This window comes from Peromyscus maniculatus, chromosome 18, assembly GCF_049852395.1.
Source record: "Peromyscus maniculatus bairdii isolate BWxNUB_F1_BW_parent chromosome 18, HU_Pman_BW_mat_3.1, whole genome shotgun sequence".
Taxonomy (NCBI): domain Eukaryota; kingdom Metazoa; phylum Chordata; class Mammalia; order Rodentia; family Cricetidae; genus Peromyscus; species Peromyscus maniculatus.
Genome location: NC_134869.1, coordinates 32305730 through 32328832, shown reverse-complemented (window position 1 = coordinate 32328832; position 23103 = coordinate 32305730). Strand labels below are relative to the sequence as shown.

The 23103-nt window shown below is 37.5% G+C and overlaps 1 protein-coding gene across 1 annotated transcript in view; it reads left to right on the top strand.

Annotated features, from left to right (window-relative positions):
* The window catches only part of Otogl (otogelin like), a 142555-nt gene that overhangs the window by 11286 nt on the left and 108166 nt on the right, over nt 1-23103 (top strand). The window contains exons 5-15 of the mRNA XM_076554398.1: nt 2109-2230; nt 5674-5879; nt 10555-10682; nt 11043-11149; nt 15293-15399; nt 15602-15727; nt 17498-17606; nt 18412-18458; nt 18887-19032; nt 20628-20751; nt 22792-22969. Coding sequence (XP_076410513.1) covers nt 2109-2230; nt 5674-5879; nt 10555-10682; nt 11043-11149; nt 15293-15399; nt 15602-15727; nt 17498-17606; nt 18412-18458; nt 18887-19032; nt 20628-20751; nt 22792-22969 — 1400 coding nt within the window. The remainder of the gene's footprint in view (nt 1-2108; nt 2231-5673; nt 5880-10554; nt 10683-11042; nt 11150-15292; nt 15400-15601; nt 15728-17497; nt 17607-18411; nt 18459-18886; nt 19033-20627; nt 20752-22791; nt 22970-23103) is intronic.

Sequence of the window (23103 nt, the reverse complement as noted above, 5' to 3'; positions counted from 1 at the left end):
TTCCATCATTTTGCTTTTGTTGTTGTTGTTCTACATTGTGGGAGCTTTCATTCCAACTCTTATCTCTCCCTACCTTATGATTATTTAATTTCTTCTATCATGTTGTCAATGTTCAGTTATTTTTATTTAAAAATTTCTTTTCTAAATAGTTTTGAGGCATCTAGGCAGTGGTACCAGGTCCTGTGCTCAGTGCATGAGTTGGCTGTTTGAAACCTGGGGCTTATACAGGGACGCTTGGCTCAATCTGGGAGGAGGGGACTGGACCTGCCTGGACTGAGTCTACCAGGTCCATCTCAATCCTCGGGGGAGGCTTTGCCCTGGAGGAGGTGGGAATGGGGGGTGGGCTGGGGGAAGGGGAAGGGGACAGGAGGGGGGAGAACAAGGGAATCCGTGGCTGATATGTAGAACTGAATGGTATTGTAAAATAAAATAAAAAAAAGAGTTATTAAAACCAAAAAAAATTAACAGTATTGAATTATCTTTTTAGAGATGTCATATGCTCACTTTTCTGTCTGCTATTAGTTGATATTTTAGATATATATGTATACATTATATATATATAACTTTTACAAATAATTTTTGATTTAAGATTTAATTATATGGATCACTTATTATATACCCAAAGCAAACAAAAGGTTATTGTTTCTTTGATTTCTTTTTTTCGTTGTTTTAATGGCTCCGTCTTTCATAGTATGGACTTTGATGAATATTTGTCCACATTTGAGAATAAATGTTTAAAAGTTGGTTTGGAACCACTGACATTTGGAGAGGGCTTGTTTGGCTAATGTGAGTCTGAGCATGGATACTATAGTTTCATAACACAACCCCCATGTATTGATATCTGTCAACGTTCCCCTGTTCTGTTCTCTAAAGAGGAATCTTTCAACAATCTGAATGGGATTGGATGATGTTCCTGGATATTGATAATGCTTTAGTCAAATACCTTCCCCTAGCTGTTGTATTTCTTGTCTCTTTTGGTTAAGGAGGCTGCTAGATTTGGCCCCATGCTTTCCTCTCAAGCCCCATCTTTCCCAGAATTTTGCTGCCTCAGAGAAGTTTTCCTTAGCCTGGCATCTAAAATCCTGTCCTTAAATCTTGATGTGTATACCATATGCCTTCTCTTTGCTTAATATTTTTTAATGTTATCCAATACCATATATTTTATTTCTATTTAGTTGTACATTTTACTTGTTTTCTTGTCATGGGATATAAATTTAAAGGAGGTGGGTATTTTTGTCTCTTTTATTGATGGCTATATTCCTAGAATGTGTGTTAGATTCATAATAAGTCAATAACATTTGCCACTTACATATTGAATTAATACCTTCAAAGTGTCTTATTATTAGTGTTTTTCTTATCTTTTTCATATTTCAAAGTTCTTTTGCATTTGTTTAGCTACCTGTTTTCAGTTGCCTTGTGGTTTCATGATTTTATATTTTAGTTTTTGAGCCTTCTGAAATTAATCTTGAGATAAGGTAAGAGAATGTAACATTCATAGTTTCCTTTCACCTGTTCTTTTTCTACTCCTTTTCCTTGTTTTATCTTTTCCCCAGTGAACTGAATTCCTCCTAATGTCTGAAGAAATAATTGCTTTATTCTTTAGTTTCTTTTTCTTTTAAAATATTCATGAATAAGGAAAATCAACTTTGTTTTAAATGAAGTCACATTCACTTTGTCTGCATATAAATATTACTTGCTATTATAGAGCTCCATTCAACATCCTCTCATGATAATCTATAGATAGCCTAACAGGGACATAAATACCACAAATGTGTTTCCTTGTGGTGGTTATGATTCCTCTGTCCAACTAATTTTTCCCAACATATATCATATAGATTCAGAATATTATCATCTAACATGTAAAGGTTAAGGCGAGCTTACAAATATCCTGAATAACTTGCATTTTATAAAATTAATTATATTGTCCAGTTTTTGAGGTACGTTTTATTTTCCTTTCAAAAATCCTAAGTGTAAGCGTAGTCCTCACTTTGTAGCATGTCATAGGACTAGTGATGCTGTGGATTGTTAAGATACACCATTGGTTTAGTTATCCATGTGAATCCTTGCAGTTATTTCCCATGCTTTCTTTTTGTTTTCTTTCCTTCCAGGTTCATAACAGCCCAAAGTGCCTTGGTTCCGTGTATTCTTGTTATCGTTCCATCAGCTTATTCTTTTCAAACCAAGAGGAAATTAGAATATATGGTCATGAAATAAAAATGAATGGAATCAGGTAAGATGAAAAAAAATGGTCTATGAACATGGCGTCAGAGATTCACTGACATTTCATATGTCTCAGACTGGAAGTGAGTGACAGAGAGCAGAGTAGGGGACTTGTTCTCCAGCTGACTTTTACAGCAGTGTCACGGAGACATCACACCTTCAGTGGTGCTGAAACCCACCAGGCCACTAGGAATCCAGCTGGTCCCCATCCCAGTGTGTATGATGAGGGTGGGTTTGCAGATGTGCAGCCAGGAATGCCATCTTCTCCCGAGGGTATCATCAAGAACTATCTTTATGGAGTTTAATTCGGATTCCTTTTGGCTTCTTCAACGTTTTCTCTTTCACTTCACAGAACATCTTACAAAAAATTGACTTTCTTTTCTCTTGGAAGGGATTCTGGAAGTCCTCCCAAGTCTGTGAGAATGAATCTTGGGTGTCACTTGAGGGTTTGCAGTGGGAACTTGACAAAGACTCTGAGCCAGTAAATAGCTGTCCCGTTGATAGATCAGAGCGGCCACTGTGGCTTCCTGCCTGCCAACAACATGACCTGAGAGTTTTGGGGAAGGGGATGTTTATATTAGACAAGGGTTTTATACAGTTAAAACTGGGAGTCATGGGGAATAATTTCCCTTCCAATCTAAATAATTACAAAGACACCCAGTTTGAAACATTTCCTAGTTCAGCTATGCCAGAAAAAGTAAATAGTGAGATGGAACAGTTTTATCCATCATTCAGAACTCGCTGTTGGGTGTGTGAACCATGGGATTCCTTCCAATAGTACACTGATGATGTTTTTTCTCCATGGGGAGTCAGCCAGGGCCAGGAGCACTATTGTAAAAAGGTGAGCTTCAGGGAAACATCGTGTTAGTCTGCAGCCAAGAGGAGCCCTCACCCCATTTGGAGATTATTTAATTTTTAATGCCTTTTTCTTTTGGTACAAGGTCTTGTCCTATGTTTCTTCTGTCCTAGTGCTTACTATATATCCCAGGCTGGCTGAGAACTCATAGGAATCCTCTTTGCATAAACATTCTGAGTGTTGGGGAAACAAGCGTGGACCACAAGGCCCAGATTTCTGGGCTTCTTGTTTTCTTTTCACTTTCTGTTATTTTGTTTTAAGCAAAATTTGGATTTGTTTTTAAAGTCTTAGGTTTTAGTACAGATTTAAGCAAGGATGTTAACAAAGAATGGGAGGACAGTAGTACATGCCATAGAATCTCACCACACACACACACACACACACACACACACACACACACACACTCAAACACACACACACACACTCACACAGAGAGGGAGAGAGACAGAGAGATGGAGAAAGACAGAGAGAGAGATGGAGAGAAACAGAGACACTGAGAGACACAGAGAGACACAGAGGCAGAGGCAGAAGATACTTGATTATTTTCTTCTAAAACAGTGGTTCTCAACCTGTGGGTTGTAACCACTGGAAAACACGTATTTCCAATGGTCTTAGGAACTGAGGCACCACTCAGTAGCAAAGTTACAGTTATGAGATAGCAACGAAAATAAATTTATGGTTGGGGGTTCTTAAGACCGTTGGAAATATGTGTTTTTCAAAGGATACAACCCACAAGTTGAGAACCACTATAAAGAGAAAGCTGACCATTTGAATGGAAGATAATATATTTAAACATGCATTTTCTAGAGCTGACTTTACATGATAACTTACGAATTTTCATTTGGGCTTTTGGTAATGGGCACTTAACAATGGTCATGTTTGGTAAAATAAGTTTTCTTCAGGAAAATTTTTAAGAATACTAATCATTTGTTAAATGGAAGGCTTAATTGATTTCAATAATAAAAAGAATTCTACAAGGAATTCCAGTTGTGTTATAGATAGAGGGTGAATTTATTATTTGGTAATGCTTCTTACACTAATACATTATTATAATAGTCATATTTACCATTATTATTATTATTATCATTATTATCATTATTATTGTTAGTCATTAGTCTAGTAGGCTCTTGAGAGGGGTCCAAAGAGGTCAAATGTGTGTGGCTCTTATGTCTCTGGCTTTCAGTTCTCTGAACTATGAAGTAAGGAGTTTTGGTATAGATGAACCCCTGGGTACTTGCTTAGCATAAATCTGAGTATCCCTGTCTGCTTACATTGTACATTTCCAGTTATAGATGGAAACCCAAACCCCACACACATCTTGCATAGAGTGTGTCTTAGACTGATTGGGGTCTATTCTCCTTCTACCATTCTCCTCTTCATCAGCACCCTTCTGTGTCATAAACATCAAGGTGATCACAGATACCCAATTTTCTCTTAAAAGTACTTAATTAAATTTACAGTGAAAATGAGCTGACACTCAGAGATGACTGACAGATAATCACAGCAAAATCCCCCTCACCAGAACTATATCTCCCACAGATTAGCATCCCATTAGTGTAAAATGTGTTTATAAAATATGGTCCACTACTTTGAAATACAGATTTTTATAAACTTGTAAATACAAACAAGTAATATTTATACTGTTGTTTCTTACTGACTTTTACTATGAAGTTTTTACATTAAGCTTTTAATCATAATTTTTTCTGAACTGGTCTTTTATTCTCTAATTACAGTTCATAGTGATTTCTCTTTGCTTGTAACTATTTTCTGTAAATATTTGTGTGTATAAAAGCTTTGTGTTAATGGGAAGAGATTTTATAGTGTTTCTTTAGGAATTATCTCTTAGTTTGCTTACTTCGGTTTTTGTTGGACAGAGCTATGCTCTTTCTAGAACAGAAATTACTAATTTAATTTTTGAGAGAAAGGTATGACTACATCTATTAACCACCTATCTTACACCGCATTTTATAAATTTATTTTGATATAACTCCCTTAATAAAAGTGAGCTTCTCAAATTTATTTTATGATTAGGGCCTGTTCTTTACTGCACCATTTATAAATGGAAGGAGGACAGTGTTCTTTTGTTTTTGAAGTGACTCATTATGCCTTTGCAATGTCCATTTGGTTAGTCCTTTTTGTTTGGAAGTAAAATGAAATAAAATCAGAGCTCAAAAACATCTGAATACTTTGAATATTGCTTGTCTGTACTTCACAACTGTTAAGCAGAATTTTTAGATTATCTTTAGCTGTCTGGATAAAAAGTATTCTTTAACCCTCATTCTACCAAATTAATAGAGGTAGTTTCCACATTGAAAAGATTATACATAATTTTCAGCTGTGTATTTCTGGTTTTTGAAACAACTACTAAATTGTAAGTATTACCTCAACATCAGTGGCATCTTCTTTGTATTTTAATTTAAATATTAAGTGTTGAAATTTCCCAGAGAATGAAACTTTTGGGGGATCTCCGCGTATAGCTCATTCAACAACTCTGTGTAAAAATTCTCTGTCAATTATTACCTGAATTGTCTTGAGAACATGGCATGTACAACTATGACTTGGTCATGGTTCAGATATTACATTGTTCTGTTTTCCAGTTTATCTTTGCCTCAGACAGTTGGCCAGGTGTACATCGAGAAGCTAGCTGACTACATTCTGGTGAAAACTACCTTTGGCTTTTCGTTGGCTTGGGATGGAATATCGGGAATTTACCTCAAACTGTCTGAAGAGCACAGAGGGAAATCTTGTGGCTTGTGTGCAAACTATAATGGCATTCAGTCCGATGACTTTGTGATTCATCAAGGTAAGAAGATGGAACATGAGAAAGGGGTGGGCCCTTTAGAGTCCTCTTCCTTTGGCCAACAGCAGTTAATAGCTAGAATACTTGACTAATGGTAGAAAATCTCTGGCTACCATTTGTCTGCTTTGGTCATTTCAAGTGGAGGTCAAGTTGGAAAATGTTTTCTGGCTACTTGACAACATTTGCCAAGCTAAGATGCAGCATTTGCTCACATAGCAAATGTTAACTGAGCATTTAGTTTGTATCAGGAGTTTCAGTTGCATGGGGACTTGGGAGCTGGCACTGATCAAAATGTGGAATTCCCCATTCTTGGAGTTCATATTCTAGTGATTTAAACCATTTGGCTTGAATGTGTTTACTTTAGGAGAAAAGCTAATAAAGTAAAATGAGTGCCAGATGATAGTTTTGTAAAGATGATGAAATGAAGTCAGGTTTTGTCGCTTCTCATAGTAACTGGGAAAGATTTTACATGCCTTCCTGGTCACCTGTTGAGTCTAAGGCATGAAACTCACCTCAGTGAGTCACTAGTAACAGAGTCCATTTCTATTTGGAGACTGCTGAGGGGTAAGAACACAAGCCATAACCATGATTCAGGTCCACATAAAGAGGCCAAATAAAAAAGAACATTGCTCTTAGTACCAGTGGACCTGACCTTCTACCTTCTACTCTTACATATTTCTGAGATTGGATCATTGAGTCTTTTCATTGCTGTAAAAGAGGAACATAGCAATTCTTGACTTTTAATGTAATCAGTGATAGTTAAAATATACTTTATTGTATGTCATAATGTTTAATAGGAATATATAGCAACATTATTCCTAACCCTGATATCATCTTGTAAGGCGTTTAGTATTTTCTTAATTTTATAACAACATCACAGCCTCCAGTATAACGCAACTTTCAGTTGATTCTATTAGGGTTGATTAGATGTTATTAATGGCAAACAATTGCCTTTAAACCACAGTTTGCTATATAATAGTGTTTGTTTTGTATTACAAAGTTAATGGTAGTTGTCCATATAGGTTGTACTTTAATGGGTGTTAAAAGAACATTCTAAAGTGTGTATTCTGCAAGTCAGAATGTGGGATAAAATTCTGCTTTGTTAATTATTACATTTTCTAATTTTAATGATGCGACAGTATATATTTCACAGAGTGGCAAAGATTAAGTGAGACAATTCCTGCAAACATGTAGATTTCCCAGCATGTAGATACTACTCAATCCATTTTATTTACTTTGTAATTGTCTCTAGGTATCCCACAGGAGCAGAAAGGTGTTTTTGTATAATTTTAACAAGCCCTTAGTAAAATGCAAACACATTACTCATACTACATGGATAACTTATTATCAGGGCTAATTGACCAAGAGATAGATTAGAGAGCCTAGCTCCACTGAGTCAGTTTCCTCATATACAGAATAGAAATAATGAAAACAATCCTCAGTGTCTTCTCATCTGTGAATATCTAATGAGAAAATGTAAATGGAATGTTCAGAAGTCCACAAGTACAGTATAAATATACAGTACTAGGAACACTTGGAAATGGTAACTTATCCATTGGGTACTGGGATTGAAAAGCCTTACAACTTTGGAATCTGGAGACTATGTTTGGAAGGAGTATTTGGAACTAACACAGAGCCAATCAAATGACAATTATTGATTAATTTTCTTTCTCTCTCAAAGTTTCATGAAATATGTAATAATCACTCCAGTTCTTAGTGTGGGAGTTGGACAAGATTGCTTTGAATGACTTCCACCAGGACATTCAGGGAGCCTGGTGTGGAGGTGAGGATGGAAGGCAGCATCTCTCTTGTTAGGGACAGGAAGATGGGCTAGGAGCTCTGGGGCAGAGAGTGATTTTTGGCAGTGAAGTAAGTGAAGGCAACAAACAAAAGCCTACTAGGTGATGAGCAGTGGAAAGACTGGCAAAGTCGAACTGAATTAGGGCTGAGCTGTCGGGAGGGAAGAAGACAGATTCTTGAAGACCAGGAGAGGTCTGGAGAATGGCAATTGGCTCTTTCACAATCTGGTATGCAGCACAAGGTAGAATTATTAAAGAAATCTCATTTAAAATAACTTATAAGGCCATAAAACGAGTCTACATTTGTATTTCTTCCTAGACTGCAAAAATACAAGGCAATTTCCAGAGGTGAGTGTGCTGTCTTTGGCTCTGGTGTTTGCTTGAAACCCAGCATGTGCTTTGCTGATCAGATCAAAAGTTGGATCGTTTGATGAAATACTAACTGAATATGCAGACTCCCAAGAGTAATTAGAACTGTATTTCTCTTTGCATTCCTACTTATCCTTCAAAGACGACTTCACCAAGAAACAAGACCTTTCAGAATTTCTGTGCAAGGAGGAAGGACTTAATTGGTTATCTAGTGGAAAATTCCATTTTCCTAGGTCATGTCTTGGTCTTGCTTCACGCCAACACAAAGGTCCTAGTTTACTCCCATTTCCCTGACTTGAAAATTAGCAGTACTTCTTTACTATCAATAGTGTTCCTGTGCACTCAGTGGGTTCTTTTCCTTTCAGCATCTTTCACAGGAGGCACGGTAATTCTGGTTTAGTGGGCTCCTGGACTAACAGATACGGATTTAAAGTCTCACAGTAAACAACGCATATGACTCTTTTACAATGCGATGTAGTAGAACTTGTTACATGTACGAGTCTGAAGCTAGAAGTAAAAACTCTAAGGCATTGCCCAAGCTGTTTTGTAATACAAATGTGGAAATAATTGGGACTTTTGAAAATACTTTTTGTTCTTCAGACTTTAAAAAGGTGGTATTTTGAAATAAAACATGGCTATAGCTTTACTTAAGGAAAAAAAAATCAACTTTTCCACTTTTAAATAAGTATTTTACAACGGGTTTTGTTCTGTGTGTAATGTTTCCAGCAATTTCAGTGATCACGACGGATGCTAGACATGCTTGGAAGATCAAGAATATAATTTAATAAATATTGAACAGTCATCTATGTTCTTCATTCATTTATTTGGTCAATATATTTTGAGCATGTGCTATAAGTTAGATATTAAACTAAGGATACAGGAATAAAACTGTGAAGCTAGTCTCTCATTTATTGTCATAGAAAGTAAAATAAATAAGGACACAAATTAAAGTGTAATTTTTATGAGAAATGGCAGCCTTGATGGAAAGTGGGAAATGAGATAAGAACAATAGAACAATATGTGTTGGCAATGATCTAGAACTTGTTTTCAGAAGGTCACATTAAACGAGTCTTAAATGAAGAGAGGAAACTGTTGGGAGAGTGGTTTTTTTTTTTTTAATTTGTTCACTCTTACAATAGTAGGAATTGAACTTATGGCCTTGTACATACTAGGCTAGAGTTCCATCACTAGCTACACCCTTGGCCTTCTTCTTTTGAGACTGACTCTCACTAAATTACCTAGATTGACCTTGAACTTAATTGTAGCCAGGGAAAACTGTGAGCTTGAGACCTTCCCGCTTGGCATCCCAGAAGAGTGGTTTTGGAGGAGGAGGCCCATGAAAGCCGTGAGTTGTGAACAAACAGTCCCCCAAACCAGGTGGCTAGAGAGGATTCTGTAAGAACTGGAGTAGGAGAATGATTTAGGAGGCCTGAGGTAGGAATGGCAGGTGCCCGCCCTGCCCGATCTTCTAGGCTATAGGCGAGTTTGGAAGGTAACATAAAGAACAAGCATTCCTGTAAACAATGAATTTAACCAAAGTTTACTAGGAGCCCACAGATAGTAGCTTCCCTGTCTTGAATTGCTCGAGTGGGGAAACATTTCACTTGAGATTTGCATTAGTTAGTGCAGTTATTGCCACCCATAGCTGACCTCCGACCATCAAGTCTGGATAGCAGAAAATCTGAAGCTCCAATCTGAAATCCCCCTGCCTTAGATGTTTCTGCCAAGCCTGTGAGATTTGAGATTCAGCTTTTGTCTGACTATGGGGCAGGATTCATTTCCATATCTTGTCTTGAACTTCTTCAAAGGCCAGGTGGTACCACATCTTAAATCTGATCTGTTGCAGGTCATTCACCACCGAATGTCTGCTGGGTCATATATGAACTCCTTAATCCTGCCCCTTAATTATTCTGGGATCAATTGGGCTTCTTAATGCTGGGACCCTTTTAAAGCATGCTTCAGCCCACTCTTCGTCATATTTAGATGAGATAGATGCATTTCTTAGCATTATTTCCTTTGGGTCCTTTTCTGTTCTCTCATAACCTATATGTGTGCTTTCTGAAATGATTTTATGGTTCCAATACTTTTGTTGTTGTTTCCTCTCAAAATGGAAGAGAACTTTAAAAATGTGTGCCTGTGTTTAGATGTGTATGCGAGCATTTACCTCTGGAGACCAGACGACAGCCTCGGGTTTCATTCTCAGGAACATCGCCCACCTCTCTGGAAACAGGGCCTCTCACTGTCCTGGCACCCATCAAGTATTCTTAACCTCCTGGCCAGTGTGCCCCAGGGATCTGTTTGTCCCAGCCCCCTCCCCCAACATTAGCATGACAAGTGAGCCCCACTGTGCCCCACATGCTTACATGGGTTCTGGTGATCAAACTCAGGTTCCCATGCTGGTGGGGCAAACACTTGCTGGCTGGGACCTCTTCCTCATCTCCTAAGGACAATTTTAATAAGGTTTGTGAAAATGCTTCTGATACAACACTGTTTGTGTCTGTTTGCAATAGAGGACTACACGGAAGACATTGCTATGTTTGCAAATAGCTGGCTGGTGCAAACTCTAGATGACCCTAAATGTGTACCTACTCCCTCAGACTTTCCAAATCCATGTTCCAGTGGAATGCCAGCATTTGAGGTAAGTTTGATACAAAAGAATTTGAGCATGTTGGCTTTAATACAAACCTTTTTTTTTTTTGCATTAAGCATTTTAGTGCAAATACAGCATAATTAAATTATTGAATTCAGATTATGTAATTGCAATATGGAATGACTTCACATGAATTTCAAAAAAAGTGGATATAATGGGATCCATCAATGCAGCAATTAAAAAACATATGTAGCTTGAAAATTGTTCATTGCATTTTATGAGTGTAAATTTTATGCCCTTTCCTGGTGACAACAGAGAGTTCAGCAGGTAAATTAGTCCCAAGCAGAGGTGAGCATTCTCGTGTACCAGTGACGTTGTTCTGATGATTGGCATCTGCTTTGTGCACAGGCAATCTTCTTCAAATGCCAGATATTGCTGCAATTCCCTTTTCTGAGCTGCCATGAATACATCGATCCGTACTTATATATTGCCAGCTGTGTTAATGACCTGTGCAAGTAAGTGAAACAATTGGTATTTGCAATCTATTTCTTTATACAAAACAAACAAACAAACAAACAAACAAACAAACACAAATATCCAAGAGCAGATGGAGTTCTGTGATATAGCCTTGTCAGTGGCTTGCCAAAGAGTGCTAAGTATGAAGCCCAAACTGGATTAACAGGCACTTATTAGAATCTGACTGTCTAACAGGTCGTTAAATGTTTTACATAGTGGGAACGGAATCTAGCGGCTTTTAAACATATTGTGCCACTGCCCCCCACCCTTTTTAAGATTCTAGAGATGCCTATAGAACCTTCTGTGCAACAATGTTTAAGATCCTCAAAATAAAACAATATTATGAAGGAAACTAATGGAATAGTCATCAAAAGAGTGAAAGGAATCAGTTTCTAACATACATACATGCTTTAACATATATTTCCTATTTAACAACTGCTGAAATCTGACATTGTGGGTACAAATAATCATTTGTAATTTCTACAGTTATAATGAGAAATGAGAACACATGAAAAAAAATAAATGAGACATGTTGCTGACAAAATTACATACGTTGCTAATAACATTTTGGGATTTGATTGATGCCCTTACGCACAATTGAAGGAAATGCTTAATTTCAACTGGAGATGACTAGAAATGCACCTTTAAGGTTTTTCTATTCATAGTCCCAGATTGCTTTATGTTATCCCAGGTTAACAGCACCCAGAATAGGAAGTTGTCTAGGCAACAAATTGATCACACTGTGTTTATCACAGAACTTAAGACAAATTACCCATTGTTGAACTATTTTTAAATTTTGCTTATTTTCAATTATCAAGTATATATGATTAGCCATCTTGAAGATTCAAGAGCACTTCAGGGATTTTGTATATCTGAATATTTAATGAGTCCCAAGAAATATAAATAGTATATTTGAATATTTTTATAGAATAGCTGACTAGGTTTTGGTCAAGTAAAGCCATTTTATTTTTTTGGTAGCTTGTTAAGATCTCTCCTGTTATCAAAGGTAATACAAAAAAAAGTAGAAATAGTATTGAAATTATGTTACTTGTAGATACTCTTCTTTAGATTATTGTGTATTATAACAGTATATTGAATGTACTGGTCTTTTCTAAATAATAAAATAGCCTGATTTGCTTTATGGCTTGGCTTTGAATAGAGTGTAGTCATGCCTTGACTTGGGTAGATGATCTCAAAATCTAGGGGTTCCTAAACAAGAACAAAGCTCTCAATTAGCTTCTCCTCTCCACTGATGGCCAGTGACCTTACTATGCATTTTTGAAAAAGAATTCTTCCCTCTCTTTTTAAAAAGTAAGCACTAATTGTCATGCCTTTGTTCTTTTACTCAAACTGACCTTTTTCCATTCAAGATCCACAAAGGTAAGCTTTTTCCTTATTTCCCCACTTATACAGAATTAAAAATTATTCTTTCTCCACAGTGGTTTGTGTCCCATTGTTTCAAATACCCATTTCTTTAATACCCATTTTTTTTCATAATCTGAGATAGAGCATCATTTGATATATTCAAGAAAGTCACTCTCTACTCATTAATTTGGCTGCTTCAATAGCCATAGTAATAGTGGATAAACTGAAATAGAATGTTTATACATCTCTCATTTAAAAGTTCAAGCCAGTAATTGCTCTTGGATTAACATTGTGGCTCTATTCCATAAACTTCACAGTGACTTTGCAGTCTTGTTGATACATGATGTCCTTGTTACTATTCTCAATTTCAAGGCACAAACTGGCTCCTCTTATGTCTTTATGTTAGCTGTCAGAAAAGGAGAAAGGAAACAAAGGGATAGTATTTTTGACCTGGAAGATTCATATACAGTCCTCATTCTTAGCCTTTTGGACCAGACCACTGTAGAAACATGGCTATACCTAGATGCACAGAAGGCTAGTGATGCCTCTTGCTGAGTATCCACACATCCAGGAAATATGCAAGGTTCTAATAATGAAAAGAAGGGGGAATTAGAGATAAAAGCATTGCTCGCCTATATCCATGTCATATAAACTTTCAGTGAGAAAAATCACTTTTTTACTTTATTTGTCTTGAATCTGTGATTTTTGCCTTCTCCAGGACAAATGGAGCAGAATAGTCAGGTAGAGAACTACTTTTTAGCAGTTTAAATTAACCGACCCTTAAGGCAGGTGTCTGAAATAGAAAGCCTGAGCTGGGGAAGAACAGCAGGTCATATGGGAAGAAGGGCATTGTGGTTGAGTTTAGAGGACATTGCCAAAACGGAAGTGGGAAACTCCCACAGTACGTTTCCATTTCTCCTGGCATTTCTTTCAAGGCACACCTTTGCACTGTTCTTCTGCTCTTTTCTTCATTAGAAAATGAATAATTCCTTTATTTTCCTGTGCTATGGAACTGATTCCGAAGGATCCTGCTCAATGAAAAGGCGAATTGGTTGGACACACATTCATTTCTTGCTTATATTGTGATGACTTGTTGAAATTGAAAATGAAGCACCCATCTCTTGTGCTTCATAGCTAAGCAATGGGACACACATGGAAACATAGAAACCATGTCCACATAGTCTCTGCCCTGAAAAATTCAATTCACATAGGGTAGAGAAGCAGGTTCCCAGCCATGTTTGATTCTTGCTTGTGATGGACACAAGGGATCAAGAACCGCATACAAGGCTCCATGGAAGATGGAGCATTTGGATGGGAACAATACAATCCTTGTAATTATGCCTTCCGGTTTTGCTTCTAAAACCTTGGCAGCAAAGAAACGATTTTTTAATTTTTTGGCATGTCAGAGTCCATTGAATTAGAAACAACTATTATTTAATGCTTGTTTTTCTCATTAGAGTTAACATCCAAATGGAAAATCAGCTCATTTCCTCTCAGTCAGTTAGGATAATAAATTCCTTCTTGCCCAATTTGATGTGTTTCATCAGGTGCCATATTTTAATATTTGTTGCATTGTTTGGGAAGCCCCAAACCACTTTCTTGTTAACTTTCAAAATTACTATTAATTGAAGAAAACACACCTTTTAAGGTAAATCTCTTCCAGAAACTCAACGATTTTTGACATACACTTCTTTTCAGAACGACTTTTCTTTCTGTACTTTTAGGACTTTCTAAGCTCCTGAAGTTATGTGGACAGGTTTCTCTTTTGCTTTCTAAAGCTCAGTTAATTGGACTAGATAAGCTACTTGGCTCCAATTACAGTAGCACAGAATAAGGGCAATTTGAGAAGGTGGCTTTTATAACAAAGACTGAAAATGTTAAGAGTCACAAAAAGGAATGTTCTTAAGGTTATTATCTTTTAAGATGCTTAACTATCCAATTTTGAATATGGATTGGGTTGAAAACCAAGCTCGCTACCTTGTTAGAAACCTGTTTATTTTGAAAGCGCCTTGTTAATCTGCTTTGGGAACTGGCAGATCCCATAAGGAATTATTGTTTAGAGAGCTTTCTAAAGTGATTGCACGAAAAATAATTAGAGATAAATTACTTGTGGCAATGTTGTAAAAATGTCGAGCTCCAGTGAAAGGGCTCAAAAATCTCCTTTTAAATCTTAAGTTAAATGTTATTTATTAAGTCTTTCAAAAATATTTTGGACTGTTATGGCAAGGACTGCTACAGTGTGAGTGTAATCCTTTGGAGGGCCACGGACTATTGTGCAATTCAAAATGAGGTGTTTGAAAAAAAATGTTCCTCCTTGCTACGTTTGTAGAAATATAATTTTATCTGCTTTAATTTCATTTAAGTTTTTATCTGAATTTAGTGATTATTAAATTCTAAAATGCCTGTAATAACTTTGTGTAGATGTAAAAACACATATGAAGATTTTAAAATTTTAAATATAAATATTTTTCATTCTAGTTTTTACTTGACCCATAGGAAGAGTGTTCAGTTTATTGAAAGGCTTTGATAAAGGTGTTGCTATATATTGCACTAAATTTAGGTGGGTGCATTCATCTAGGGTCTCTTGTATGTGTGTGTGTTTTCGATGTTTTTTGTCTGTGTGAAGTATGTCACGGAAGATATGCAATCTGACGTTCACTAACGTTAATGTATTCACCAAAGCCTCATTGCCTTTAAGACTCCGGAGGTCTAAGGTAGAATTCTGTCTCAATTGCCAAGTGACCCTGGCTCACTTTTTTTTTTCTTTTTCTTTTTAGAACTGATGATGATGAAACTTATTGTCGAGCAGCCACTGAGTACGCTAGAGCCTGTTCGCACGCGGGCTTCCCCATTCAAGACTGGAGGGATGACTTCCCAGCATGCAGTATGTTTGTAGTTCTCAAACCATGTAGTTTACAAAAAGTTTCAATCTTATCCTAGGATGCAGTTTACCCAACTTCTCAAAACTAATGCATTGCAAAACTTTTCAAAATTGCTGACATGTTTGTAAATTTACCCATGTCCTAAACACTGTTTTTTTGGAAAGAGGATAAACTTGACTCGTAGCTTACTGTCTCCCTTTGCAGCGGATAAATGTGACGACAGCTTTGTTCACCGGGATTGTATCAGTTGTTGTCCTCCGAGCTGCACGTTTGAGAAGCAGTGTTTCGGGAGCGATCTTCACTGCCTTGATGGATGCTATTGCGCTGACGGTAAGCACCTCACGAAGAAACCAAGCCTGCCCTTATCTCAAGTGGCACACGGTTATATGAAGACCACATCTTGGCCTTGCTGTCCGTTTCCTAGACATCAGAGCTATGGCAACTTCATACCCTCCCCCCCCCCCTCTTTTTTTTAAAGCTCAGAGTGTTTTTGATAGCGTTGATCAGGGAGGCAGGGATATTGTATACAGCTGAACTAGGAGGCAGGGTTTTTGCATCCAGATAAAGAGGTAGGGTTTATGGTATACAGCTAGAGCAGTGGTTCTCAACCTTCCTAATGCTGCGAACCTTTAATACAGTCCCTCATGTTGTTCAAACTTCACACTCTTGTAGCACTCTCAGTCCTTGAACTGACTGAGAGGAATGCTTGCTTTTCTTCAATAAAAGGGATATTTTTTATTTTGTAAAAAATTCAGAAACTTGGAATCCATTATTTTTAATTCCCAAGGTGACAAACGTATTCTTTCACTATGTAATAGTACTTTACACATGTTTATTTCCTGGACTATGAAAGTGAGACTAGGACAGAGCCTTCACATTTTTCCAATATAAAGATTTTAGTCCTAGTGTGGTTTTAATGTTTGAAGTGAAAATGATAACAAATAATGGAAATGAGGTTTAAAGTTATCATATGAATAGACATTTATAAAGAAGGCTGAAGATTTTTTTCAGAACTTCCACTCTCTCTATTTCTTTGAACATACACATGTGTAATAATTGTGATGTGTGCATCTGCATGTGGAGACAGATATTATGTGTACTTCTTTATTACTCTTCACCTGGTTTTTGGAGATGGGGTCTCTCTCTGAGTCACTGAGCTTACCATTTTGGTTAGACTGACTGACTACCAAGTTCTGGAATCCATCTGTTCAATAACCCAGTGCTGGGATTGCCTGAGCTCATCACTAGGCCTGGCTGCAGATCCAGACTCAAGCCCTATGCATGCATAGCCAACACTTTACCTACTGAGTCATATTCTCAGCCCAATGTTTTCCCCACCCTTAAAAAAGTACAAACTAGGAAAAGAAGACCAGGCATGCAGTCTAGTGCTAAAGTACTTCCCCAGTATACAAAAGACCTTGGTCAATCTCCAGGTCTCAAAAGGAACAAAATTAAAGGTCCTAAGTGTTCTTCCCAGGCCTTTTCTGAACCAGTGGCAGTCTTGAGGTGTTTGCTTACAGTGAATCACTGGATAAGGATGTGACTTCAGGGCAGAAATCCACGTACCACAGTAGGCCAATTCTTTTTCCTGTAGAAACTGGCTATGGAAGAGGCCGTTGGATGAAAATGCTGATTTAAAATCTGCTCCATCCTCATTTACCTTCACAAAGTTGTAACAAATGCACTGCGCTGGACCATTGAGCTGCACTGTTCTTCAGCGTGTGCAGGGCAATAGTGTAAATCTCTTTTATCTTGGACTGAAAAGAACATAAACTAAGGATATACCTTCTCCCTTTTTTATTTCTCTTCCCTTAAATTCAAGGAAGTGCTTTTCAGTTTCCTTTCTTCTCCCTTCATGGGCTTTGAGATTTTGATGGTAAGTTACAGGATATCAAAGTTGAAAATCATTGAAGTAAACCTTTATAAGGTAGATACTGACTGAGGACCAGGCTGCTAGAATCCTCCCTGACAGTCAAGGAGTTTTTGTTTCTAGCACCTACCATAAGCAAGGTCTCAACATCTGATTGAATTGTTATATATTCAAAGAATGTAACCCTTACTATTTCTTTTGAGATTGTGATATACATTTTCCTCAAACAGGCCTCATAATGGACAATGGGACCTGCATCTCCTTGGAAAGTTGCCCATGTAGTTTCCATGGGTTAGCTTATTCAGTTGGTTCAAAAATTGAGCAAGAGTGCACTGAATGGTAAGTGGTCAATGGGTAGAGAATAATTTCTGGGTACCGGTCTCATTGACAACTTGGTCATGACAGGTATCTTGAAGAATCTACCCATTGCTTATCTTCACCTGCAAATTCTGAGATACAGTTTGTATTTTATTTGAACTGTACAGGTTCATTGTCTTTTTGTGTTTGTATTCTTATCATTTCCCTCGGTAATTTTATAAAATCCTATGCCCATATGCTACCTGTCCCATTTTGTTATTCCTAATCATTAATTAACACATACTTTTATTCTTAGAACTAGATGGCATCCCTGGGTTTCTGTAATGCATACTTTATAAAGTGACTGACTATTGCCAATTTTTGGTCATGATCAGTAAGATTTACAATTCCTTACTAAACTAGCTCAGGCTCTGGGTAAGCATGAAATTCCTCTAGGACAATCCCAAGTAAAAACTGAAGGTGGCATGACCTTGGCCCCTTTCTCTTTGCTGACAGCATACCCAAAAGACATGTTCTCAGATGTTGACATCATCAGAGACCCTTTCTTTCCTCAGAAACTCCTCTTTTTGTCAAGGTGGGAAGAAGCCTGTGTCTTACACAAGAAGACATGTCTTTCCTCTTATTAATGTCTCGTGACATTAAATAGATATATAGTGGATAGTCATTTATGAGCCATCCAGTTCGTAACTATTAGTCCAACTTTTTTAGAGAATTTTTTTCTAGTCAGATAATAGAGAACCTATTATATTTTGTATATTAATAATATATTGAAGCAAATGTCAGCATAATTTCTGTGTCAGGCTAATATCTTTATAATTTTATTTAGTGTTTGTGTTGGTGGAGTTTGGAACTGCACTGAGCATGACTGTCCAGGTAATCTTTTCAAATGTTGGGAAAAAAAACCCTTAAAATCTTGAAAATATTTTTCAAATTGGAAGGAAAAATAACACTTTTTTGTGAATGTATCTCATATATACATCAAAGAGTATAATAATGTATAATTTACAAATAGAGGGTAATTTGGAAATTGAATACATGATACCATTGAGTAGGCAACTTTGGTAAGATTTTTGTTAAAATGGGTAAATATAATGCCTAAAACTACATGGAAAAGTTATCATTTAATAATTTTTTAAATGAAATTTAATAACTTGATACGTCAGATCAGTAAATCTAAATGAACACTTTAGATTTTCTTTTGAGGTGTGCTTATCTACCCTAAGTCATCCTCTTGTTCAGGAATTAACACAGTTTTCCCTCCCTCCTTCTCTGACTTCTCCTTCTTCATTTATTTTTGATAGTCCAGTGCTCTGTTGTGGGTGATTCTCATTTTACCACCTTTGATGGGCGCCATTATTCTTTTATTGGCTTGTGCCAGTATATCCTCGTGAAAGGAACTGGAAAAGATAAATTCACAATTACCTTACAGAAAGCTCACTGTGAACAGGTAAGCACCACTCCTAACAGGAAGCAGGAGAACAATCACACTTCAAAGTTCAACTTCACATCCTGATTCAATGACAGCATCGATAATAAAAACAGACCATTATTCTTAATGTACTGATTATTAAGAGGCCATTATTCTTAATATATCAGACAAGAATGAATGATGCTCACCGTCAGTCATGACATACATTGATGATGTGATGAGCTTTGATTTTAGATATATTTACATTTGAAAACACAAATAACTAAAAGTTATTTTCATATGTTGTTTTTTTAAAAAACTTAATCCATAATTTTCCTATAGGACTAAGCCTTAATTTATTCCCAAACCATCTGCATAACAGGGTTTTTTTTTTTATATAGGATCCAGTAGGTTTCATATCATTCTAAAGGGATACATAATGTACAATTACACAATATATAATTCTTTGACTTATTATAATATTGATGTTGGATCTTTTGTTTAAATAAACACATCAATAATTTGTTGAAAAAGGAGAAAATAATTTAAAAATTTTCAAAAATCTTTAACCAATCAGCTTGGGGAATCCTGTAGAAGATGGGGAGAAAGGATTGTAGGAGCCAGAGGGTCAAGGGTATCTCACAAGAAAACCACAGAAACAACTGCCTGGGTTCAGAGGGGCCCACAGAGTTGGAAGTGACAATGAGGGACCCTGTGTAGATCTCACCTAGGCTCTCTGCATATATGTTAGAACTGTGTAGCTTAGCCTTCTTGTGGGGCTTCTAATAGTATGAGAAGGGGCTGTCTCTGACTCCTTTGTCTGCGTTTTTGACCCTTTTCTTCCTACTGGACTGTCTCATCCAGGCTTAATACAAGGGGAGGTACCTAGTCTTATTGTAACTTGGTATGCCATGACTGGCTGATAGCCATGTGTAACTTGCCCTTTTCTGAAAGGAAACAGAGGGGGAGGAGAGGTAGTGGGGGGATGAGGAGGGGAAATTGTAGTTGGGATGTAATATATGAGAGAAAATGAATAAATAAATAAATTCCAATAAAAGGCCATTTCCAACCAATATTATAAACTAATTTCTTTGCTTTCCCTCCCCCCGCCCCAGATAGTTTGTTTTGAGATTGGCTCTTGCCTCAAATTTGTAGCATTCTTGCTCCCTTAGTGTCTGGAGTGCTGGGAATATACCTGTGAGCCACATGCCTGGCTCCACCTTGATTCTTGTATTGAAATTTATTAGTGTCAGAATTAGCTTTATAAGTTGTCCTAAATTGCTTGGTTATACAATAGAATTGTCTTTATTGACAAGTTTGTTAGTGGTACTAGCTCCGTGATGGACCATGTATTATGGAAACTAATTACTGGTACTTAACTGAAAATGTGGTTATTAAAATTTTATATAATATATATTATATTTGTTGTACCATAATAAACCATATATTGCTAGGGGTGGGAGTTACATGAAATGAATTGTGTATCAGTTGCTTCATTATATCTATCACTGGCATCCAAGCCTCCATATGTACCAGCAATTCTTATTTGTACATACTCTTTCTCCATGTTTCCTCTCTCCCCCTCCCTTCTGCCTTCCCTGTCTCTGCTCACCAATACTTTGCCTTTTATGCAGAACCTGGGTTTGGTCTGCCTTCAGTCGATAACTCTAATTCTGGAGGATGATTTTAACAAACAAGTGACACTCAGTAGAGGAGGCCAAATCCTCACCAGTCCCAACCAAGGCTTCACGCTGAATGGTAAGAAGCAAGGCTGTGAGTATATTAGTGTGGACAGCAAACGCCACCCAAAGGGCTCATTTTCTCTTGGTTGGCGGCACATCATTTACTGGGTGCTTGTATCACTCCACCAAAAATGCTGGAGGCCACCATATTTATTGTTTTTCTCAAGCGGCCTAGAATTTGCATAAGCAAACAGTATCTTAAAATCAGATGAGATAGACTCCAAGGTTTGTATAGGACTTTGTGGGTTGAAATGAGGAGTAGGCCACCCAACACCAGGGAAAGGGCTTTCAGGGTCAGGCGAGTTTTCTGAAGGAGATGATGCATCACTGAGCATTTGAAGCTGAGCAATTCTTAAGATTAAAGAGGTGAGCTGGTGCTTCAAGGGGGGAAGTGAGAGGCATGTGTGGGAAGCTTGTTTAGGGGACGATGTAACTGGATTGACTTTGATACATCCTGGACAGGGTCCAAAGAGACTATCTGGATCTGACGTCAGGAAAGCAGGTGGGGTACAAACAGTATGGAGAGAGCTTCGTATGTGGTAGTTTCCTGAGATGAACCTTGTTATGTCTGCATTGCAACATAGATATAAGAACATTTTTTTCTCTCACAGGGAAAACTCTCAGAAGTGTTCCAAATCACGTGTCAATGTTACGCAGGCATCATGCTAAGGAAAATCATATAGAAATGAATATAAAATTGTTATCGTTTCACCAGTTTATGAAATGGCAATCTCACACACTTTAGCCAAATAAACAGTGATTTTTTTAAGGAGCTGTAATTTATTTGTTTTTTTTTCTTTTGTCTTCCTTTTTCTTTGTTTTTTGACTATGAGGACTATGAGCAGTGTGGAAGTGACTTCAGATGTTAGATATTGGACATACAACATGCTGCATGCTATATAGTGAGGCATGGCAGAGCTAAGGAGGAGCTGTTTCATGGCAGTGGGAGAGGAGACAGATCGATGAGGGTCAATAGAACACAAGCGACCTGCACTTACTGCTGGATTCAGTTGGGCACGTTTGAGGGAGGCAAAGAGGAGAATGCCATGATCAAAGAATATTTCTCAGATTTATGGCTTTAGGGACCACACTGAGAAATTTAAAATCTTAAAAAATATATTGACAGGCCGGGCGTGGTGGCGCACGCCTTTAATCCCAGCACTCGGGAGGCAGAGCCAGGCGGATCTCTGTGAGTTCGAGGCCAGCCTGGGCTACCAAGTGAGCTCCAGGAAAGGCACAAAGCTACACAGAGAAACCCTGTCTCGAAAAAACCAAAAAAAAAAAAAAAAAAAGAAAAAAAAAATATATTGACATAGGAGCAAGGAAGAGCTTTTGGTGACAAAGTCACTAGTTTAGTTTTGAACATTGAATTTGTCTGTAAATGTGTCTCATAAAATAGTGGTTAGCAAGAGCTGTGCTTTCCATTTTTTTTTTTGTTGGCATTCACAAAACTATAGAAAAGTTTTGAGGAAATTGTTACTTCCTAATGGATCATGGCCATTTGGATAACATATTATACTACACCACTACATCATATACATACATCCATAGACACATACCACGTCCCCCATACAACACACACAAACGACACATACACACAATACACATACAAAATGTCACACACCACATCTCCACCCCACCTCCACCCCATACACCCCCATATAACCCCATACCACATCTCTGCTATACTATCCATCCCCACCACACACACACATATACATGTATAACACACACACACACACACCACCTGCTGTGAAAAAGATGGTTAGAATTCAAACATCTAAGATATTCAAGATGTTTGACAATGGAAATTACATGTGGACAACAGTCTATAAGAAATACATGCTGAAGACTAGGAAAGGGGGAGAGAGAGAAGGAAACAAGAGAAAGAAATCAGCCACTAAGGAAAGATTTAGCCCTGGAGCATAGGCCAGACCTGCCATCTGGCCACCCAATTCCAGGTGTCATAGACGGAGATGTCCAGTGCTGTGCTCTGCCATTTCAGAACACTGCCTGTATGTGACAACACTGTTGTATATATGCTCTTTTCCTACAGGCATTGTTGAAATTCAGACTCTGTCATCCCTCTTCATTCTTCTAAGAACCACATTTGGTTTAAAGATCTTGTTTGCTATCGATGGAGAAAGAATTTATATTCAACTCTCCAGTGCGTGGAAAAGAAGGACATTAGGTCTGTGTGGCACCTTTAACGGCAACATCAGGGATGATTTTCTGTAAGTATGATTTATGGACAGCTCATTGACTTTAATGACTGTCAGTTGAGAGGAAAGCGATTCATTAAAAATGTTTACATAACTGATATGTGGTCAGCAATCAATGGCTATGTGCTCCCCATATATCATCATAT